The 20,694-nt window shown below is 33.2% G+C and overlaps 1 protein-coding gene and 1 pseudogene across 4 annotated transcripts in view; one reads left to right on the top strand and one right to left on the bottom strand.

The window, feature by feature from the left end:
• Positions 1-20,694, top strand: part of SYT1 (synaptotagmin 1) — a 470,287-nt gene that overhangs the window by 339,484 nt on the left and 110,109 nt on the right. For 3 of the 4 annotated variants that reach the window (XM_036236723.1, XM_036236722.1, XM_036236720.1), the window contains 4 exons: positions 2,361-2,545; positions 8,360-8,482; positions 12,009-12,176; positions 15,306-15,473. In XM_036236723.1, coding sequence (XP_036092616.1) covers positions 2,361-2,545; positions 8,360-8,482; positions 12,009-12,176; positions 15,306-15,473 — 644 coding nt within the window. The remainder of the gene's footprint in view (positions 1-2,360; positions 2,546-8,359; positions 8,483-12,008; positions 12,177-15,305; positions 15,474-20,694) is intronic. The other variant, XM_036236721.1, reaches the window with a different exon arrangement.
• LOC118614390 lies at positions 1,317-1,435 on the bottom strand (annotated as a pseudogene).

Genomic DNA, 20,694 nt, shown 5'->3' with positions numbered 1-20,694 from the left:
AAGGTTTTTTTAATTCTATCTAACAGTGAATTATGAGGAAATTTTTGTTATTTTCATATATCCATAGTGTATTCAAAGTTAAAACTTATATTCAGAAGATGGACTGAACACACATCTAGAAGACAGAAGCACTTTAATAAACATCACAAAATAAGTTTTCAGTGGTTATAATTTACCCTCAAGGGGCACTATTTTAGATTTTTTATTGTAATCCTATGTCCCTATCCCTTAACTCCTTTTGATTAAATAATGTCTCTGTTTTCACTGTCTGTTTTCTTTCTGTGAGGTTGTCAAATGATCTTAATCATGTCCTGTGTAATTTAAGAGACTTTTATGTTGTTCTCTGAGAGATTATCACGCAAGTCCAACTAGGAGAATAATTTACGAGGTTCAAAATGAATGGTCATTATTAATACTGTCTCTCCTGCAATGAATACATAGGCTCTCTCATTCCCACCTGGAGGGTTTTAACGAGATCGAAAGAGGTGAGGAGCTTTGAAATGAGGTATTATGGATGATATCATTAGTTACATAAGCTTACTTTAATTTATACTTTTTAAAAAATATGATAGTTTAGTGAGATTACTATGAGAATATATGTCTTGGGATGTGGGCTTATCCTTAACTTTCACACAAATGTTTCTTTGCCTAAAAACACATTTCAAAAGTTGTGATTTTATATGTCCTTAGGTTAGCAACTAGTAGTCAATCATAAGCTAGAATAATATGCATGGTAAATATTCTACACCATGCAGCTAGATACAGAGAGATAGCAAAGAGAGTGGGTTTCTCGATTTTGAAGAGAAGTTATTTTTTATGTTATTACTTTATCAAAGTACTTGTGTTTGGCAGTCATTGGTGCTAATGATGTTTATGTAGCAAGAAGGTAGAACTTCAGTGCCCAATATTTTTTGGTTACAACAGGCAAATCTATTTACTTCTTCTGATTAATCTCAATAGTTGAATAAGTCCTTTCCAGGCAAAGTGAAACCTTAAATGTTTCTACAAGAACTTAATTTTTGTAAGCACATGTATAGGGGGTGCCAAATAAGAAAATATATTAATTTTAATAGACAACTTGTAATAAAAAATTATTTCAATATACCTATTTGCACATCTTTATTTTAAACAGAGCCTGTGAATCTGAAACCTCTCTTCTTACCTAAAAAATATCATCTCTTCCTCCTCTCGATCCCACTAGCAAACCCACAGAACTCCTCTCAGTGTATTCATCTCGTTTTTATATATTTATTGATGTGCATGTTTTATATCCCCACATATACTGTGCTTTCCTACCTATAATACTATTTTTTTAATGCCTACAGCACCTGGTATTCCTAGGTAGTCTTTTATCCAAATACTAACCAGGCCCGACCCTGCTTAGCTTCTGAGAGCAGATGAGATCAGGCACATTCAGGGTGGCATGGCCATAGACTCTACCTACAATACTTAAACACCTTGAATATAAAGAAATAGCTAACATTGAGTCCTTGCTATATGCTGAATGCCATTTTAAACTTTAGTATATTAACTCCTTTCATCTTCAAAAGAGATGAGATAAATATCACTATTTTCTTTATAATTAAGGAAATAGAAACTCAGAACAGTTAAGCATTCCGGCCAGAGTTACACAGCCTGTAAATGTCCAAGCCTATATTCAACCCTGTTTTTTAAGCCACTGAACACATAACCACTGTCCTGCCTCTCAAGACCATGAAGGGGTAAATTTCCCCATAATTGGCTTTCAGAACACTAAACATTTCTTCCTAACCTTCACTACCATTATGATATTGTTTTTCTGTTTGATTAATGTCTGCCCCTCCCATTGTGCCCAGACATACTAGAACCTCTAATATTTAACAGATGAGTAACAGCAGCTAATTTTTATTAAACTTTACCCTGTGCCAGGCACAGCATCTTATTTTAATCTTCAAAAAGGCTGTGAGGTCTCAGTTTACCTCCACTTTTAGAGATGAGAAAACTGAGGTAGAAAGAGGTTAGACAATTCGCTCAAGGTCACACAGATAGTAAATGGTGGAGCCAGGGTTTAAACTCACAGGCCAAACTCCAGAGTTATGCTCTGAATGGAGGAAAGAATGGATTAATGAAAATCTAAGTTGGAGGGGCAGAGAAAGCAATAGGGAGGAAATGACATTTGGCATGTCTGGAAGGGCAAAGTAAAAAAGACAGAAACAATAGTCTAGCAGAAAAAACATGGATAAAGCAATGGTGACTAGTGTACCTAGAGTATAAAAAGTGCTTAGTAAATAAGAATGAATGATTGATTATAACCCATGAGTTAAAAAGGTTTTGCATATGTGTTTTATTGCTAATGTTCTCTGTACATTTTTTTCTTTCAGTGCCACCATGGGCCTTAATTGCCATAGCCATCGTCGCAGTCCTTTTAGTCCTGACCTGCTGCTTTTGTATCTGTAAGAAATGTTTGTTCAAAAAGAAAAACAAGAAGAAAGGAAAGGAAAAGGGAGGGAAGAATGCCATTAACATGAAGGATGTGAAGGACTTAGGGAAGACCATGAAAGATCAGGTAATGTATTCTTTCCATATTGTTTCTTAGGTTTTACTAGAAACTAATAAATGATTTATTATTTTATGCTAGATAAGTATAGAAATAAACAAATTTGGGCATGTCATTGTTATAGAGATGCTTTGCAATCTTTTCAGTCACTACTCAATATCCCAAAGTGCAATGGAAACATTTGGTAAGGTTTTCCAGACCTCTGTGCATAGTAACCAGACAAGGGCATCCGTGACCATCAGGGCCTTTGGAATGATGCCTGAACATTCTAATTACATCTGTTTAGCCAGTCTTAATTGTATTAAGAGTTTGAGAAACAGATTAAAGTGTATGTGAGTGTTCTCCTTCTTGAGCAGGGTACCTTTCTAGTATTATCAGTGTCAAATAAGTGAGTCTTAAAGCTGTTTATCACATTTGATGACTACCATTCTCATGTACCCATCCAGCTCAATAATCAGTGCTCAGGAATAACAAGTTATACAGGGGAAGAGAGGAAGGTATGAGCTGATCCTAAAGAACAGGACAAAATTTGAAGGGAAAATTTTTATTTCCCCACTTAAGGACCATTAAAACCATAACCCAGATGATAAAATGTATCTGGCTGGGTTATCTTCCTAAGCCTCAAGAAGCTGTTTGGACGTCCTTTACATTGTTGTCTATTTTTACTAAATTAACTGGATGACTTGGTTACTATTAATAACTGTAATGATTAAATGCCTCTATATTTTTGGAATCACATTCATATTGGATATTTCTAAAGAACATTTAATTTATACAAAAAAATAGATTTTTCAAAGAAATAACATTTTCAATTTATTCATGTTTCCCTTTAAATAAGTTCTGTTTATTCAAAAGTTCTGTTTATTCCCAAAGAGCAACATATATAGGCAGTTTTATAAGTTGCTCTTATAGAATTTACTATTAAGTGAATTCTTAAATATGTAAATCTCCTTAAGAACAATTTAATCAAGGAAGGTACTGTGGTACATTTGCATAGTTAATCACACACAAAGCCCTTTCCCCAGCTTGAGTTCTAAACTCTTTTTCTCAAAGACACAGCTATGTCAATCGACAACAATTTCACAAAGGCTCATTTTCTACTCATTGCCAAAACTTTGGTTTCGGAGCCACAGAGTGAATGTAACGCCAATGCTCACACTCGAAGGTTTTGTCCTGAGTTCAGCATAAAGAAGGGTTATATTTTTCTTGAAGTTTCTAATCACAGCCACAGAACATTTATGCACAAACATTCGACCACACATTTCTACTAAGAACTCTTCTCTTTGGTTAATTTGTTATGTAAAATCTGACATTTTAAATCATGTCTTGCTTTATTTCAACATTTCCATAGCAAGCAGGACTTGATACAGATTTTTTAAAACAATTTATTGGAATAAATGTAGAAATAATCTCCAAAATGGACATGAATAAAATAATTTCTACATAAATTTTAACTATATATATGAAGCAATAGTTTGAAAATACAATACTATCATTTTCATAACTACAATAAAATTCAAATATGATTTTCCAATACTCTAGAATTAAAAAAAATTAAGCACTGAGTAATACTAAATGATAACTATAATGTTTCTTCCTAGGACAGGAAATTTGTATTATTCTTTGTAAAATTTGTTCTATATGATGTAAGATTAATTTATAGAATAGTAGTGGTATTTATTATCCTTGTTTTGACCTGGATAAATGACCAAAATCTCAAAAGTAATAAATACAGAGAATTGATTATGGTTAATTTTTCATTCATCACTTCTTTGAATGGGAGGGGAAGAGAAAGTAAGTCAAATAGAGAAATAGTAAGAAGTCAATGATAGTTTATAGTAATCTACTGTTGCAATATAGCATTTAGGATTTCAACCACTCAAAAAGGTGTTTTTAACCATTTTAAGTAGTTACATTTGTTTTTGTAGGATTTTATAAGTCTTATTTTGATTTATGAACAATTAAATGTTCAGAATGAAATATAATTTGGACAAGTGAAAGTAGGCCCCATTAGTAAATAGTTATATAATAGTAGCTTGTGACACTTTTTCAGACAGACAAAAGTAGTTTATAATGGGTTCCATCATTTTATGGAAAGGACGAAGAAGCAAAATGGAATGTACAGATTTTAAGATGCTATATCACATTTGATTATCCAAATTCAAATATCATTTAATCATCCAAATTCAAAACAGCATTACCAGAAAGTAAAATTATTCTTAAATACTCATATTTTCAGAATATTAAAAACAGAATAATGATATGAACTGGGGGAGAAAATAAAGACAGTCAGTCTGTGGCTCTTGATTGAAAAAAGATATGAGAGGCATTTAAATATGATTTCTTAAGGTTCTAGGGAAATCAATAAATTTTTACTATTTTAATCTATATAAAAACTCGGAAATTCAGGTTTCAATGTTTGTGGCTACGTGTCTCTATGGTAAGATTTTATAACCAAAGAAAAATTTTAGATACTCTGCAAAGACAAAAAAAGTAACTATAGATAGTGTCTATACAGCAAAATATGTATATATTGAAGGTTTTTTTTTAATGCCTTAAAACTTGAGAACACTAAAATTACAGAGGGAAAGTATCAATTGGAAACTCACGGGTCTGGAAAGGTCATTTCTCCATGAATTTTACTAATGTGTGTAGATATTTTAATTTTTATTTCTTCCTTCTATGTCCTCCTTATCTGTGTTGTGTCTCATGACTGTTCTGGACTGTCCCTTGCGGTAGGTTTCCTCTGCTACTTAGATACACCTAAGTCAACGCTCAAATACATTTAGTGGCCTGGCAGTTAGGGCTCCAACAGCTGAGGGTGTACCATTCTGACACACATCAAGAGGCTGAACTAAATTGATTTTTTTTTTTAAGATGAAGGGTTCTCACTTTAAATATTACTGATTAAATAGAGCATTATTAGAAAGCTCAAGTTTTTAATTGATGAGCACGGAGAGAAAATCCAGTTCTTTGTCACTGTCTTTTTAATGTGCCTTATCAAATCCAAATATGAATAATTTAACTTAAAATGAACAAGCGCTCCTTCTGATGGTTGTGAACTAAGCACCTTTTGAATGTCAAAGCAAGCCAGAAGCATGTGCACTAAATCTTTGAAATTTAAAACAAAGTCTGTTGTCCCCAACACTGCTTTTTCTGCAGCAATTTATCAAACTCTCAGAACTGCTGGGTTTACAAGGTTTTCCCTCTGCATTTTGTTCTGGGGGAGAGTGGTAGAGAGAGACGGAAATATTGTTATTGAGATATTATAATAGCTACTGATTTAATAAGCCTGAATTTAATGTGATAGTACAGAAAATGTCTTGCTTAAACTCAGCCTTTGGGACAAGAATAGACTTAATCACCTCAGTGATGAACAGTAGCACTGAGAAATTATCAAAAATTTAGCCCTATTTCATGCAGAATAATCGCAGAGATGGTCATGCACCTTTTATTAGGGTGAGAATCACTTAGGGAGAAGGAGATTTAATATCTCAGCTATTTCAAATTGTACTGGGATGAAACATGATACATAAATTGTCAGTTCTAAAAGAGACCTTTGAAATATTTTAATCTATGAAATTATTTTTATTATGGTAGAGTAACATGATTTTTCAGACAGAGATATACATTAGTTTGCTATTTTTTTTTTAGAAATTAAAATCTTACAGGGAGGCAAATTACCTAAGCTCCAATTTTCTAACCACATCTTCTATGACAGTGATAGAGACTAAACATGGCTAAGGTGTTGAAAGAGAAATGTGATTTCACTGCCTCAAGTTCTCTAATTAAACTCAGTACTCTTTTCTTATCACTTTACTATCATGTTTCCTTTAGTGATCCCCCCCCCGCCCTCAATTTAAAACATTAATATAACTTTTTAAATAAGTGTGTTGTTTTTTGCCTTTGGCTATCAGTGAATCAGCATTTTTCTGTTTAAGGAAACATCTAAGTTAAAATTTCCAAATTAAATAGTATATAGGTAACCAGATTTTAAAAGGTTTCTAGATATAATAGTAATTTTCAATTTTCCAAACTCATTGTAGACTCCTGAAAATTTTCAAGAAGCACAAAAGGGAGGCATCTCTAACTATAGCTCAACTCTCTGTTTATCTGATTTTCCCATCCAAACAATTTCTGTTACTATGCTACCAAGTCTCAGTTTTGGGAGGGAATCATATTGGAGTTAGCTGAGTAGAGCCAAATTAGAAAATCTTGTCAATTCAAAGACTGAGGATCTCTGTGTTAAAGGATAAATAAACAGAAAAGCTTTATCTCAGCAGAGGGAAAAAGACCCTGTGGTCTGGGATAAAGGGAGAAAAAGTAGAGGCTGAGTGGTGAAGCTGTAGTCTGGTGAGTCTGATGGCTTTCTGAAACCTGATTACACTTCTTACATTCAAGTCCTGCAAGAACGTTCAGATTTCATTTGAGTGCTAAGAGTTAAGACTCCCCTACTTTTTCAGAGATATAAAGCAGCCTGCCACTCATATGACTTGATTTCTACAGTAGCTCACACATAATAATGAAAAGGCCATAACCAAAAACCAGGAGAAAATATTTGCTAAGTATAACAGCAGAAAGGTTGAGACCACTAAAATACAAAGAGTGTCTACAAATCAATAAGAGACAAATACCATATTAGCAATGGCTATATACTGGCGGTCCCCAGAAAAAAAAAAATAATAAGATGATTAATATTAAGATTTAAAATGTGTCAACCTCACTAGTGGTTAGGGAAATGTAACACTCTCATTTTTAATTTTAAATAATAACTATGCATTATTCCAATTCTTTTTTTCTAATTATTTAAATAAAAATCCACATCCTTAAAAATTAAGTTTCTAATATAATCTATAATGTTTGATTTTTTTAGCTCAATTTTTGCACGTATTGGGAAAATACATGTTTTTATTTTTTAAAAGAACATTTGAATGTATTTTATGAAATAATGAGCTTTCTAGTATTTCAGTTTATATTACACTTAAGTTTTAGGTTATAAAAAATATTCAACCAGGCTGAACTGAGGTTTGAGAATTCAACACCATGATTTTTGTTCATGAAACAAAATAAATTTTTATGCCGATTTCAGTTTGTCAAAATTTTAAACATAACTCCTATTATCTCTTGATATCAAATGGACCCATAAATCAATTTAATTCAGCCTAGCTTTCTGTGGAGCTGTTATGAAAATAAAATGGTAACCTTAAACTGGAAGTGGGGTAGATTCTTCTCTAAACATGCATTTGCTGGTGGCATGTTTCCTCCTCTTTTTTCATAACCATTATAAATGTATATGTGAAACACAGGAAATTAAAAATTTCTGAGAATCACTTACTCAACTATTTTTTCCATAGGAAACAAGGCAAGAAAAGGCCATACATTTCATATAAATTACTCCACTGCATGTAACAATGATGTAACATGGTGGTTAGCTTAGATCGCTTTAACCTACATGAATGTGAAACCTGGCCTGGTTAATAGCATGTTTTTCACAACTCTGAAAGAAGCAGTTTTAGCAGAGCCAAATATAATACCAGGTTGACATTTTCTTTGCAACAATTTTACATTTTTTGCTTGCAATATTCTTACGGGCTTCTTCCATTGCTTCCATGTTGCTTGCTGATTGGGGAAAAAATTCCGTGCACAAATGGAATTTAAAAAATATGTAAGCAGCAAACATGAATGTGTGTCAGACAGACTGAGATTTCCAGCATCTTAGTGCTTGCTTCTAACAGCTTGGAAGTATAACCACGGGCCCAGTTTGATCTGACTTTTTATAAAAATTCCCTTGAATTCACATATGATCCGTTTCCCTATTCCTAGGCCCTTAAGGATGATGATGCTGAAACTGGATTGACTGATGGGGAAGAAAAAGAAGAACCCAAAGAAGAGGAAAAATTGGGAAAACTTCAATATTCACTGGATTATGATTTCCAGAATAACCAGGTCTGAGGGAAAAAGACATTTTCTAATTCCATTACATTTTCTGAAATTACAAAGTAGAAATTGAAGCAAGATAGTTCTTAAAACATTTCGTTTGCTGTGAAGGGAAAATGCAATTATCAAAGCTATTGATGAAATAATTTCTAAGTACAGGCAGTCTCCTACTTGGTAATTTAACTTCTGGTAATTAGAATTCACAGTATTCAACCGATTACATCTACTTATGGCACTTACAATAGGCAGGCAGAATACAAATTAACTTGAAGAAGTCAGTTGGATTCTGAGAGCTCCCAACCACAGTCTCGCCCCCACAGGTCCCTCTGCCTGAGCTAGAACAATCTTCCTTAGCCTTCTTGGATTTAGATCCAGACAGGGTAAGCGGCCTTTGATTAGGCCACCATTCAAGCCAAAATTTTGAAATGTAACAGTTTTATAAGGAATCAAAGATGGAAAATTATAATCCAGGAATTTCAAAGGTAGGATGCCTTATATATAATAGTAGGTAAAACTTCTTGTGCTGATGAGACAGCAGTTCTAAAAGAGTAGAAAGACCAGACACTTGATTTCTGGTACCTATGACTGCTGCCGAACAAGTGACAAAGAGCTAAAGGAGGTAACAAGAGAGTCATTTCTGATTCAATTTCTCAAAAACCATGAAGTGCCACCTAGATTAATGGTAATATTAGCTACCTTTTATTGACTGCCTGTTACAGAGGTGGCACAGAGATAATTTAGAATTCTCTCTACATAAAAAGACCTTCTAGATTCCATGACATTGATGAATTTACTTCTTTGCCTTCTGAATTGTAAAATAAAAAGCTACCAAGAATTAGTGAAACTGGGTGAGTGAAACTGGTTGAGTTAGAGACCAGATTCTTAAGAATCCTTAAGACATAGCCCTTCTCCAAAGAGCGGAGTTTTAAAACTCTCCAGTTTGTTTTGCTTTACTCATCATTTTGGGTGAGAAAGAACTGATAAATGCAGCATGTGTTAATTATTCCTAGTTTGGTGAGAAATGAACAAAAAAATCAAACACCAGTGCTCAACTTTCACAACTAATGTCCAAAATCAGTAATAATGTGAGAGCAATAAGCAGTTGCAGAAATTCTGGGCTTTATAGAAACTGACAGTTCAAATAATGTCTTCGCTTTCTGAAGTTTCCAGAAGTTTCCTCACAAAGAATGTATTAATATGCTCTGTCATTAAAAATAATCTTATTAGATCAGCTTCATTATAGTCCTAGCTAGTTATTTCATAATGCATTTTAGAAAGCTACATATTAGTTACAGATACAGGTTTATAGGTATAGATTTATATTGATTTATAGGTATACTATTTAATTAAATAGGGCATTTGAGGCCGTATCTCCCACATCTACCAAAATTTGATTATCAGGACTTGGTTGAGAGCAAAACTTCCTATTATTCACATATTCTAGGGAAATTCAAAGTCAACTTATGTTATCTTAATATATAACATGTACTCCAGAAATTTAACCTGCCTTTATATACATATCCAATATTTTTCTAGTTTATTCTACTTTTATATTTCCCAATAGAAATCTAGTAGTATCTCATCCTGGTTAGTCAGTTTCAAAACTTCTAAGTTGGCTTTGAGTACTACAAATATCATTTTCTAAAGTAGCATTTTTAAGAAAATAATAGCACTGAATTTTTTCCACTCAAATATAGGAGTATATTTATTGTTCCCTTCTCTAGCAAACATAAAATTTAAAACAGTATTTCCTTCTAAGAATCTAGAAGATTCTACCCAATGAAACTTTTTTTTTAACATTATGCACTGATTTTTCTAAAGTTCTCAGCTAATTTTGTTTATAAAATGATTCCTATGAGTCATGGAAGATAAAAGCAAAGCAGAGGAATTTTCCAGATAAAGTCATAATCGAATATACTCGTTTATTTACTAAAACTAAAAGACAACCCTAAAGTATTCTAATTGAGATGCTTTCATGGAGAGTAACGTAATATTTCTCTCTTAGGCAGAAGTCAAAAGGTGGTTGTAAGAAGTAGTTCCATCCCTTACTAACCAAATATCCAAAAATATTTGAAATATAAATGATCTAGTTTTAAAGAGTTTAGGCATATTTCTACAGTTTTCCCTGCCCCTCCCCCCCAAAAAAAAATTGATTGGCAAAAGGAGAAAATGGAATCCTGCTTTTCACATGCAATCTAAAAGCAAATACCAAATACCAATTTGGGAAACCAAGAAACAAACCATTTGGTTTACCAATAATGTCTTTATAATCTAATGTCTATTTTAGCAATTCTTTGATCATCTGTGTTTGGTATACCTATAATCCAGTACTCTTGTTATTGTTAAATGATGATATCACAAAGATACTGAAGCATCAAAATGAAAACATAATCATTCAGGGTATATTGGTCCAGGTTAAAAACTGAGTCAATTAACCAATATGCACTTACAAACCTAGTGGGTCAATTTTGCAGAAAATAGGTGGATGGGTGGGGAAGGCGGGGCGGGGGCGGGGGGTGAATTGCTTTTCCACTCTGTCAACTAAAAAGTCTCAGACTCAAATTTTCAGGCTCTGATGTAAAAAGCTACGGTGTGACTGCACTTACTGGATAGTATATGCCTTGAACAACAGTAAGATTCTACTTTTATTTCCCTTATAGATCTAAAGCAGTCTGTTAGCACAAAACATCTGATGGCAGGGCGTCTAGAATAGTCTACTCAGCTTTTACTTTGCAAAAATATTAAAAATGTCAGCTTATGCTCTCATTCATAGCAACACACAGGAATTTATCAAGAAAACAGACTTGAAAGAATGCAGAGATTTCTGCTATATTTGAAAAACAAATCAGAAACTTAGTTGCACATACTATTAAAAACGTTATCTATATAATCTTTGCTTCCTTTATATGAAGCTGAAACTATATTTCTTTGATTCCATGTCTATTTAAACACAAAATGTAAGATATGATACATTTTACTGTAAATTAAAATGAAGAGTAATCAGCATACAAGTAAAAGTCAAATACAATAAAAACTTGAAGATCTTGTTTTTATCTCAAAACGCTACCTAATTTCTAAGTAATGTCTTTTTAGCTGATCTGAGGCTTTGGTTCAGAATAAAAATTTCCTACTTTATAATTACACACTTGTGATTGTTTAACAATTTATTTCCACTTACAAATCATGCCCTAGGAAAAAAAATAATGTACAAGGGCTTTTAGCAACTGGAAAGTTATTTGATTGCAACTCTTTTGAAAATATGAATTCCATATTTAACTCTAATCAGCAACCTTTTAAAAGCCTCTTTTGTGCTTAAAATCAGGCTTTCTAGAGCCTGCATCTGTCATAATTGGGTTCCAAAGTCTATATAGGTTGTTTCATTTCCCTTCTATGTTTAGATTCATAAGTGAAAAAATGTTTATTAAAAGCAAAAGGGAAGAGAGAGAAATCACGATATGCAGCACTGTGAACAAATCGATCTTTTGCAAAATGTCCACCAATGTTTCTGTTTGCGGTATTCTGTTGTTCATTGCAGCTGCTGGTAGGGATCATCCAGGCTGCCGAGCTGCCCGCCTTAGACATGGGAGGCACATCTGACCCCTATGTGAAAGTGTTTCTGCTACCAGACAAAAAGAAGAAATTTGAGACAAAAGTCCACCGAAAGACTCTTAATCCTGTCTTCAATGAGCAATTTACTTTTAAGGTATTGTTTTATACTTACTCATAATTTTTCCTCTGTTGCTTTAGTTAAAAGACTGATCTCACCCTGACATATAGACATGCATGTGATCACTTGTTCAGTGACTGTAACTGATTCTGTTCAAAATTTTTATGTTCCATTAAGTGAGGATTCCGCCTTGCATTTAGATTTGGCCAAAGTACAATTCAGCTTGGCTATTTCAGAACAAAATATAGACTAGATTATGAGTAAGAGATCATATTCACACGTAAAAAGTGAGGTCAACTTCAAGTATGCCAATAGGCTTGAGCATTTTCCCCTCTCTAAAATAAAGTCAAAGAAATAATAAAAATAATTTCCTAAGTTTCAAAGTTCCTGAAATATGTAAATCCCGTTGCCATCACAGAATAAAGTAAGCTCTGTTACACTGTTTAAAAGGTACAAATGAATATTACTCTCATTACAAACATCTGTGTGCACAGGGCCAAATTTAACATTCTAAAACCCTTCTTCTTAACCTATTAATAAAAAGAAGGTGAACATATTGTTTTTCTGTATTTTTAGCATTTTACCTTTGCTCTAGGCTTTTCCCTGGTGTTCTTCATCTTGTTGAGACACCTCAGTTGACAAACGATAACAAAGAGGGTTTCTGGCCATCTAATAACTTGACAGTAATACATGCTCTGCAGGCCTCTAGCATCTCTGCATACACACAAGTTTCCATAGTTCTTGTCTAAAAGTCATGCATAAAAATAGTTCTTTTGTAGATATCGTTAATGTGTGAAAAAATTTTAGTGCATTACTTAATACATTTCTGAAAAAGTGTGCATGAGTATGCCAGTAGACCAATCCAAAATCACCCGTTCAGCAGCCAGCCTTGAAGAAAGCATGTGCTTCATGTTAGCAAACATTCTGGTATGAAAGAAATGGATGAAACTGAGGCCATGAGTTATTTTCTAGAAACTAGTTTCCAATATTATAAAATATCAGTGTCTCTTTTCACTCTGAAACTTTTGAACTTTTAAGAAAAAGTCCCTAATGTATTATCAGTAATTCTATTTAAAATCTATACTTTTCTATACCATGATACAGTAACAGTAAAAACATTCTAGAAATACTCAGCTTATTCAGATCTAATCACTATAGTCAATATACCACAAAACATAAAATGAAAATAAAACTAAAAAATATTGCCACTTTATTTGACTAAGTATTACTCTTCATTTAGGTCAGTTGTTTTTAACCATAATTTAGTAAGCAGATTCTTAAATTATTAGAGATAATATTGTGAGGGCTTTGTTTTTGTTTTGAGTTACTAGTGTATTACTTCTAAAAAGTGTATTGCTAATAGTTTTATTAGTAATTTCTGTGGCTTCAACAAGTATAATTATTAAACTTCTGAAGCTGCCTTTAAAATTTTATCAGGTTCCATTTTATTTCAGAAGGTTGATCAAACCATAAATCAATCCAAAGTACAATATTTTTATGCATTTAAGAAATGTGCTACTGTTTCTACGGAAGTGGTGAATTTATCCAGTAGACATTGTGGAGTACACATGTTGAAATGCTAATAGGCAATATGATATAAAAATGAAAGTATAATAGAGTTTTAAAAGGATTGGCTTTAAAGGTGAGTTCAAATCCACTTAACATCAGCTCTGCATGCCCCAAACTAAATGCTGCTTCTTTTCCCCAAAACAAACTCCTACCTGAAGGAACTGGTAATCATTCAAACAATAAGTACTTATTAAGTGCCTACTGTATGCAAATACTGTGCTAAATGTCTTATATACATTAATCCAGCCTCAAATGGCTGATGTAAGTACTAGTATTATCATTGTTTGAGAGATGAAAAAGCTGAGATTTATTCACTTGCCCCGTCCCTTCAGCTGGAAAGCAGGAAAGCCCAGGCCTATTTGATGCCAAGTCCAGGTTTCTGATGAATGCTGTCATAACACAATCATGAAAAGAATCTAAAGAGATTTCAGAAATCAGATGAGATTTTCAATAGCTTATCTCTAATTTTTTATTTCTTTTTTTTGAAATTCTGCTATTTGGAATTTTTTTTTTTCATTCTAGAATGGCAAAACATTGTGTCTAGTTTTTAATTGTAGATTCCAAATAGATAACAAATGATAGAAAATAAACACTTTGGAAAAAACTAAAATTTCTTGTACATATATTGTCAAATAATCTTCCTTATCCTTCCCTTCTTACTATACAGAGTTGATTGAGAAATGTTTGTTGGAGCATAAGACAATCATTTACACTAATAAAATAGGAAGTGTATGAAAACTCATCAAACCTTCAATACAATTCTAAACAACTTCTTAATTAGGCATTTCTACCCAGTTACTGAAGTGTAGCTCACTTGCATTGCACTGCTTTTCCTGAATATTAAAAATGCACTAATAAACCTCCCAACCCATAGCATCTGTCCCAGATATATTTGAACAGCTGGAGAATTTGTCAGTTCTTGGCCTTTTGCCACCACTCATCCTAAAGAGTGCCATAAGAAAGAATGAACCTCAAGATCTATATTATAATGCATCCCTGAAATTCAAAACATCAATTTTCTAGTCAGTTCTTGTCAATCAGTAAATTATTTTAGGGAGTGGGTAAGGCACCTTGTGAATTTCATTTAAATCCTTTAAGACTTCTAGCATAGCTTTTAGCAAGTCATTGCTCTATTAAAATATGGCACCCAAGTGGTTTGAAAGAGTTAATATTAACTTTTGAAAAAAGTTATATACGCCTGAGTAAGTTACACACTGACAACATAACCTGAAAATGATAACAAAATACCCTACAAGAAAAACTTACTTACATAGTGAAATCGGCTTGGTTTATTCTTTTATTAATCTTCAAAGGTTTACAGCATGACTAAAAGGAGGATCCATTACTAATAACACTAACAGCTTCTAGAACTTTGCAATAAAGTGAAAAATTACTAAGGGAAGCTTCCATTTCCTGCCAAGTAATTTAAGCCTCAAACAGTTAGTCAAATGAGTCAATTTAAGAAAATACCAAAAGCACAATTATCCCCCTGTTCTGTTTATCTAACGTAAGTATCAAAATTAAATGCTCTAAACAAGTAACATGTCTTAAGCATTTTTTGTGACCAGATATTTTACCCTCATCTATTTCATTTAGGTGCCATACTCGGAACTGGGTGGCAAAACCCTGGTGATGGCTGTATATGATTTTGATCGTTTCTCTAAGCATGACATCATTGGAGAATTTAAAGTCCCTATGAACACAGTGGATTTCGGTCACGTAACTGAGGAGTGGCGTGATCTGCAAAGTGCCGAGAAGGAAGAGGTAAGAAAAGAATTAGCATTTCTAATGTGACAAACTGTACTCGCTAGTTCCTACTCACATAATAATTGACTGAGAGATGCTCTTTGCAAAAAGTGGTGTAGGCCTCTAGCTGCTGACAGCTGGCAAAATGGTGTCAGGGGATTGCATAATCTCATTAAAAAGTATGCAGACCTTCTGGGTGTTATTTGAAAGAAAGGAGAAAGATTTATGCACTTAGGTCTATAGACAATTCCTTGGACACACACACAAAATATCTATTCCTAAAAGCTTACCAAATGCCATATACACACCTACTTCTTTAAAGGGACAGTAGGATATCATCTTATTCTTTGTATTTTCCACAATCATTCTGTTTGTACGTAGTTATTAAAAAGAAGTAAAATGCTACTTTTTTTTTTTATTATGTCTGCATATCACAAATAGTTCATTGTTTCTCCTGAAGATATCAGAGCATGATGGGTAAAATGTCAAATACTATTCACAAAGGCTAATATTAAATCCATTTTTTAAATAATTCGCATTTTTATAGTACTCTTAACATTGTTTTTTTCCAGTTTTAATAGTTTAGCCCAGGATTTTTCTGTGATTTAAAAAGGGAAGTCCAATATCCTTAGTGCATTTAAACTACATAATAATCAATTCTATTTGATTATGCTATGCTTGCCTGGCATTAGCGTTTTTTCCTGAGTGAATGTCTCAGTAGGCCAATACCAGAAAAGCAAACAACTCTTAGCTTCTCTGAATTCCAAGAACTAGTCCTTTTCTGGCCATTTTTTTGCATCCTGATGTGAGTTTATAATTACGCAAGGGATTGGCCAATAGTGTTTGTTATTTAAGATCCCTAGGATTCCTTAAGATATGAACACTTTGGGGCCACCAGGGAGATCAGAGACTGGCACAAACCTTCAGAGAAACTCAGCTAAGCCCATCATCACCTGGGAATCCTCTCGGCCTACAGTTTACTGTGACCAATATAATAAAGTAAGGTTTCAGAACAGGCTTGTGATTGCTATTCTCAAACTGAATTTTATTAGTGCTCTACAGTTATTATTTGGTTGTATAAGAGGAATCAAAATTATTTGAGTTAAGCTCTACTTTTCTTTTTGGAGGGAATATATATATAACTTAACCAAACAGGTTAGCCAAAATTAGATGCTTGAATATTCAGATAGACCTAGCCCTACTGTGGATTTTCAAGAACCCAAGGATAATATTGCGTTTTTCAATTTTGTGATTTGTATAAGCAGCCTTCCCCATGAGTAAATTTTTACCAACATTAAATCAACATCTAAAAAGAGAAACATTCAAGCATTATGTTTCTAATTGTTTAACAAAGTAGTAAGCTTGTTTCATTGAATTTTTATATTTTGTTGAAATGTTTGGCTCTGTATGAATTTCTTAGAGCTGGGGCAGGAGGGCAAAGTGGGACTATAACAAATATTTATGAACAAATTAGTATTAATTGACTGGTTTTTGGTTGGCTTTTTGGTTAATAGCATAATATGACCTGCATGTGCTTCACAATGCCCCCCTGTCCAGGCTGCATGGCTCATATTAGTCACCTCTACCTTTTAACTATCAAGTGGTCTGGAAGTCCAAGATTGCACCCCACTGGGTTTCTGAAAAGTTGGTAAATGTTTTTGCTTGAGTCAAGACAATGTATGCCATCAAGCAATTTTTCTCTTTCAAGAATTCTTTAAATCTGGGCAGAGTTTGAGGTTTGGCAATAAGCTGACAAGTTTGGAGTCTAGAACCGAGAAAGTTAAGTAGACTGACCAAAAAGAATCACCTTTTATTCTCACCTCCTGAGTTTCCCTCTTCTCTTTCTTCCATGTCTTATTCTCCCTCAGACTTCTGTCACCCACCTCAGTCAAAAATATTCATTACACAAATATCTATTGTACCTGCTATATTCCTAGAACTGTATTAAGTGTTTAAAAAAAAAAAAAAAAGCAAAAAGGGCAAACCCTGCTCCTGCTTTCAGGGAGTTTAGTGTGGTCTCATTTTTCTCCTTCACTCCAATCTTTGCCTTGCTTATTGTCAGCTAGAACTGATTTCTGGAAAAGTCCTAATTTAAGACCAAACATTCCTTGGTTTCGATTTGGATCAATCCATTTACTAGTTCGGGAACATTGGATAAGTCACTTAAACTCTAAATTCAGATTTTTAATCTAAAAAGTGGCTAACATTATCTACCCCTTATCTTACAGATTAGGAAGACTAGACTATAAAGTTCCTAGTATAGAGCCTACCTAGTATGTAATAAGTGCCCAATAAGCAAGAGATCACTTTCTTTCTTATTTACCAGTCTTAGTGTTCTCTTTCTCTTGTTTTTCATCTCCCTAGTCATTCTCTCATTTCCCCTTTATCTATATCTACTTCCTTATTTTTTTTCTCACCTCTATTGTACTTATTAAATGTCTCTGGAAGTTTCAATGGAAAATAATTCTGCAACCACATTTTAAACTCTAGAGCCTTTCCTCTTTGATATCCACTTGGGAATAGTAATTTTTGTTTTTTAGTTGAGCGACTATTTCTTTTATCATCACATAGGAAACCTCATAAAACAGACATCTAGCTTACAAAATATTTCTAGGTGACTAGACCCAGGTATAAACTTTCTCATAATAAATAAAACAAGATTCCAATTACGGTTTATAACTGAAGAATTACTTATTATCACTGATAGGTGTTCTATCTTTTTGTACTATGCCCATTAACTGCAGAAATTGTTGTATGAATAAATTGAAGTCAGATTGACTTTAGTTCTCATGAGCGATTTTTAAAGAAATTGTTTTACCATTTTACATGATCAATTCTATTCTTGATTTTAGTTTGCTTTCATCTAATAGTGTTAAATGTTATTTTTAATATCATAGGAGTTAAAGATGCTAAGAAAGTGACAAAAAAAAGAATTCAAGAAATAGCTTTGGAATCTGGAAACTGAACCACTAACCATAGTAATCTGTTCAGGTAGAGATTTAGATTTAAATGGGATAAATATAATGCACTGAGCTCCAATCTTGTGATTTTGATAGAATGGGGTAAGGTTTTGTTGCCAAAAGTTGAAAATATAAAAGTCATAAGATGCTGAAACAATTATGTAAGTGAAAGAACTGTGATGTTATTCTAGTAATTAATTAAATGTGCAAGCAATTTAGAAAAAAATGGGAAGGAGCCTTACCTGAAATTTACTAAGCATATGTTCAGAACATGGGGTGTTAAAGAGAAAACTATGCCAGAAAAAGCCCTAACAAGCACACAGCTCCCTCTGTTAGGTTCTAGCCCCTGGTGAAAACATCTCTGGTGAAGTTTCCATTCTGACTTAATAACATAGCTCTAATGAACCTAATCAAAGCCTCTTTACCAGCTTACATTCACTTGCTGTTTTTGTTATGTTGCATGATTGACTCTTCTCTCTCCTTCCGCCTCCTAACGGATGAACAATGAATTTGACCCTGCAAATAGCTATACTTTTCTCCATTTGTTTCTTTAAAACAAAAACATATATCCTTTGAGTTTTGAGATATGGTTACATATAAAACTGTTTTCTTAATTTTCCCTTTTTTAGTATAGGGCCTCAAAAATCATCCTTTATAATCTTCCATTTTTGAAAGGCTTCTAATATGTATAGTTTCGGGCTGTCTATTTTGAATTTTTGAGTTTCTGCCTTTTAATCATTCAAAAAATATTCATGCCACCTACAAATCAAACCTGAAACCAATCTTCATTTTTAGAATTTAATATTTTTGTCTAATTATTTTGAATGCTACAATCTATAGCTATGTCCCCGTTTTCTTTTTGTAAATTTTATTTATGATCATTTTAGAAATTGTCTCAATCCTGCACCCCAGTGTCAAGTACATCCTCAAAGTATTTAGACCCTTATTTTAGTATTTTGTTCCTATTTTTTTTTATCCCCATGGCTTCTGGTACTTATCTCTAAAAACAGCATAAGAAGAAATACTTTTTTTTTCTGAAGTCTGTCTCATAACTTGACCAGTACTGTTTTGTCTCCATTAGAGAATAAATCTATCACCTCTGCCTTGTGTAGAATTCATTAAAGACTGATTTTTAAATGAGATTCTGTAATCCAGTGCAGATGGAAAAAAAAATTGATTGCTGAATTAAAACAAGTTGGGACATCATTTAATTAGTATCTAGGCAGAAGGGCAGAGGAGCTACTTTAGTGCCTTAATAGAAAATCAATTTTGCAAGAAAATTTCACATTTTTAAGCCTAATTAGAAAAACATTTACTTCACAGAAAGGCATTTGGAGAATACACATTCAATCAAATGGCAAAAAGTTTTTTAGTTTCCAACGGTCAATTACTTGATATTTCTTTAGAATGGGTTAAAGTCATCATTCCTTATGACGTCTTTTTTGTCTAAGGATCATGAAAGAGCTAATGCTATTGCTGAGTATATTTAGTAGTCAGATGGTAACTCATGCCCTGCAAGAATCTTTGTACAACAAATTGATGCCCTGAATGGAAATCCTTGTAAAAGGTTAACTGCTGGAACCTTAGTCATGGATACCAATAAGAACTTTCCTTGTCATTCACAATCTATCACACTAGAGAAATGCAACAAAGACACTGATGTTGATTCATAGCATTCCGGGTAGGTATCTTATTTGTATTTGTTTACTTGTTCATTGTCTATCTTCCCCAGTAAGCTCTATCCCAGCAGGAGCCATATCTACTGTTTCCCACTGTGAAACCAAGTTTGATCACAGAGGCCAGCACACATCAGTTAGGCATGCAAAAATACTTTTGAATTAATGGGAAGAGGTGGTTACTATATACTGTGAGAGATGTTTCCAAACTTCCTTTTAAAGTTTATGTTAATAATAATTATGTTATTTTACATATTAAGTCTAAAGTATTCTGAAAGCCTGTCAACAAAATATCTCAGCACCAAATAATGAAAATGGTTTGGTGCCTTTTTGTTTTTTCAGTCTGTTTCTTTAAAAATAGAAGCAATATAGATGCTTAGCAAAATTATTGTTGTTTTTGGTGATGGTCATGAAAAGGATAGTTTTTCTCTTTTTTTATTCAGTATTTCTTTTTTCTTTTCTGTACCCCTTTTTTCATCCTGTTTCCATAATACACAGAGAGCTTAGGGCTTAATTTAACTTTTATTTAAAGTTATGATGTAACTTTTATTTAGCGCTATGATGTAAGTCTGCTTGCACCACAGAAATGTATTCAGAGGGAAA

The sequence above is a fragment of the Rousettus aegyptiacus genome, unplaced genomic scaffold (genome assembly GCF_014176215.1).
Source record: "Rousettus aegyptiacus isolate mRouAeg1 unplaced genomic scaffold, mRouAeg1.p scaffold_m13_p_2, whole genome shotgun sequence".
Taxonomy (NCBI): Eukaryota; Metazoa; Chordata; class Mammalia; order Chiroptera; family Pteropodidae; genus Rousettus; species Rousettus aegyptiacus.
This window is presented reverse-complemented; position numbering and strand designations above follow the sequence as displayed.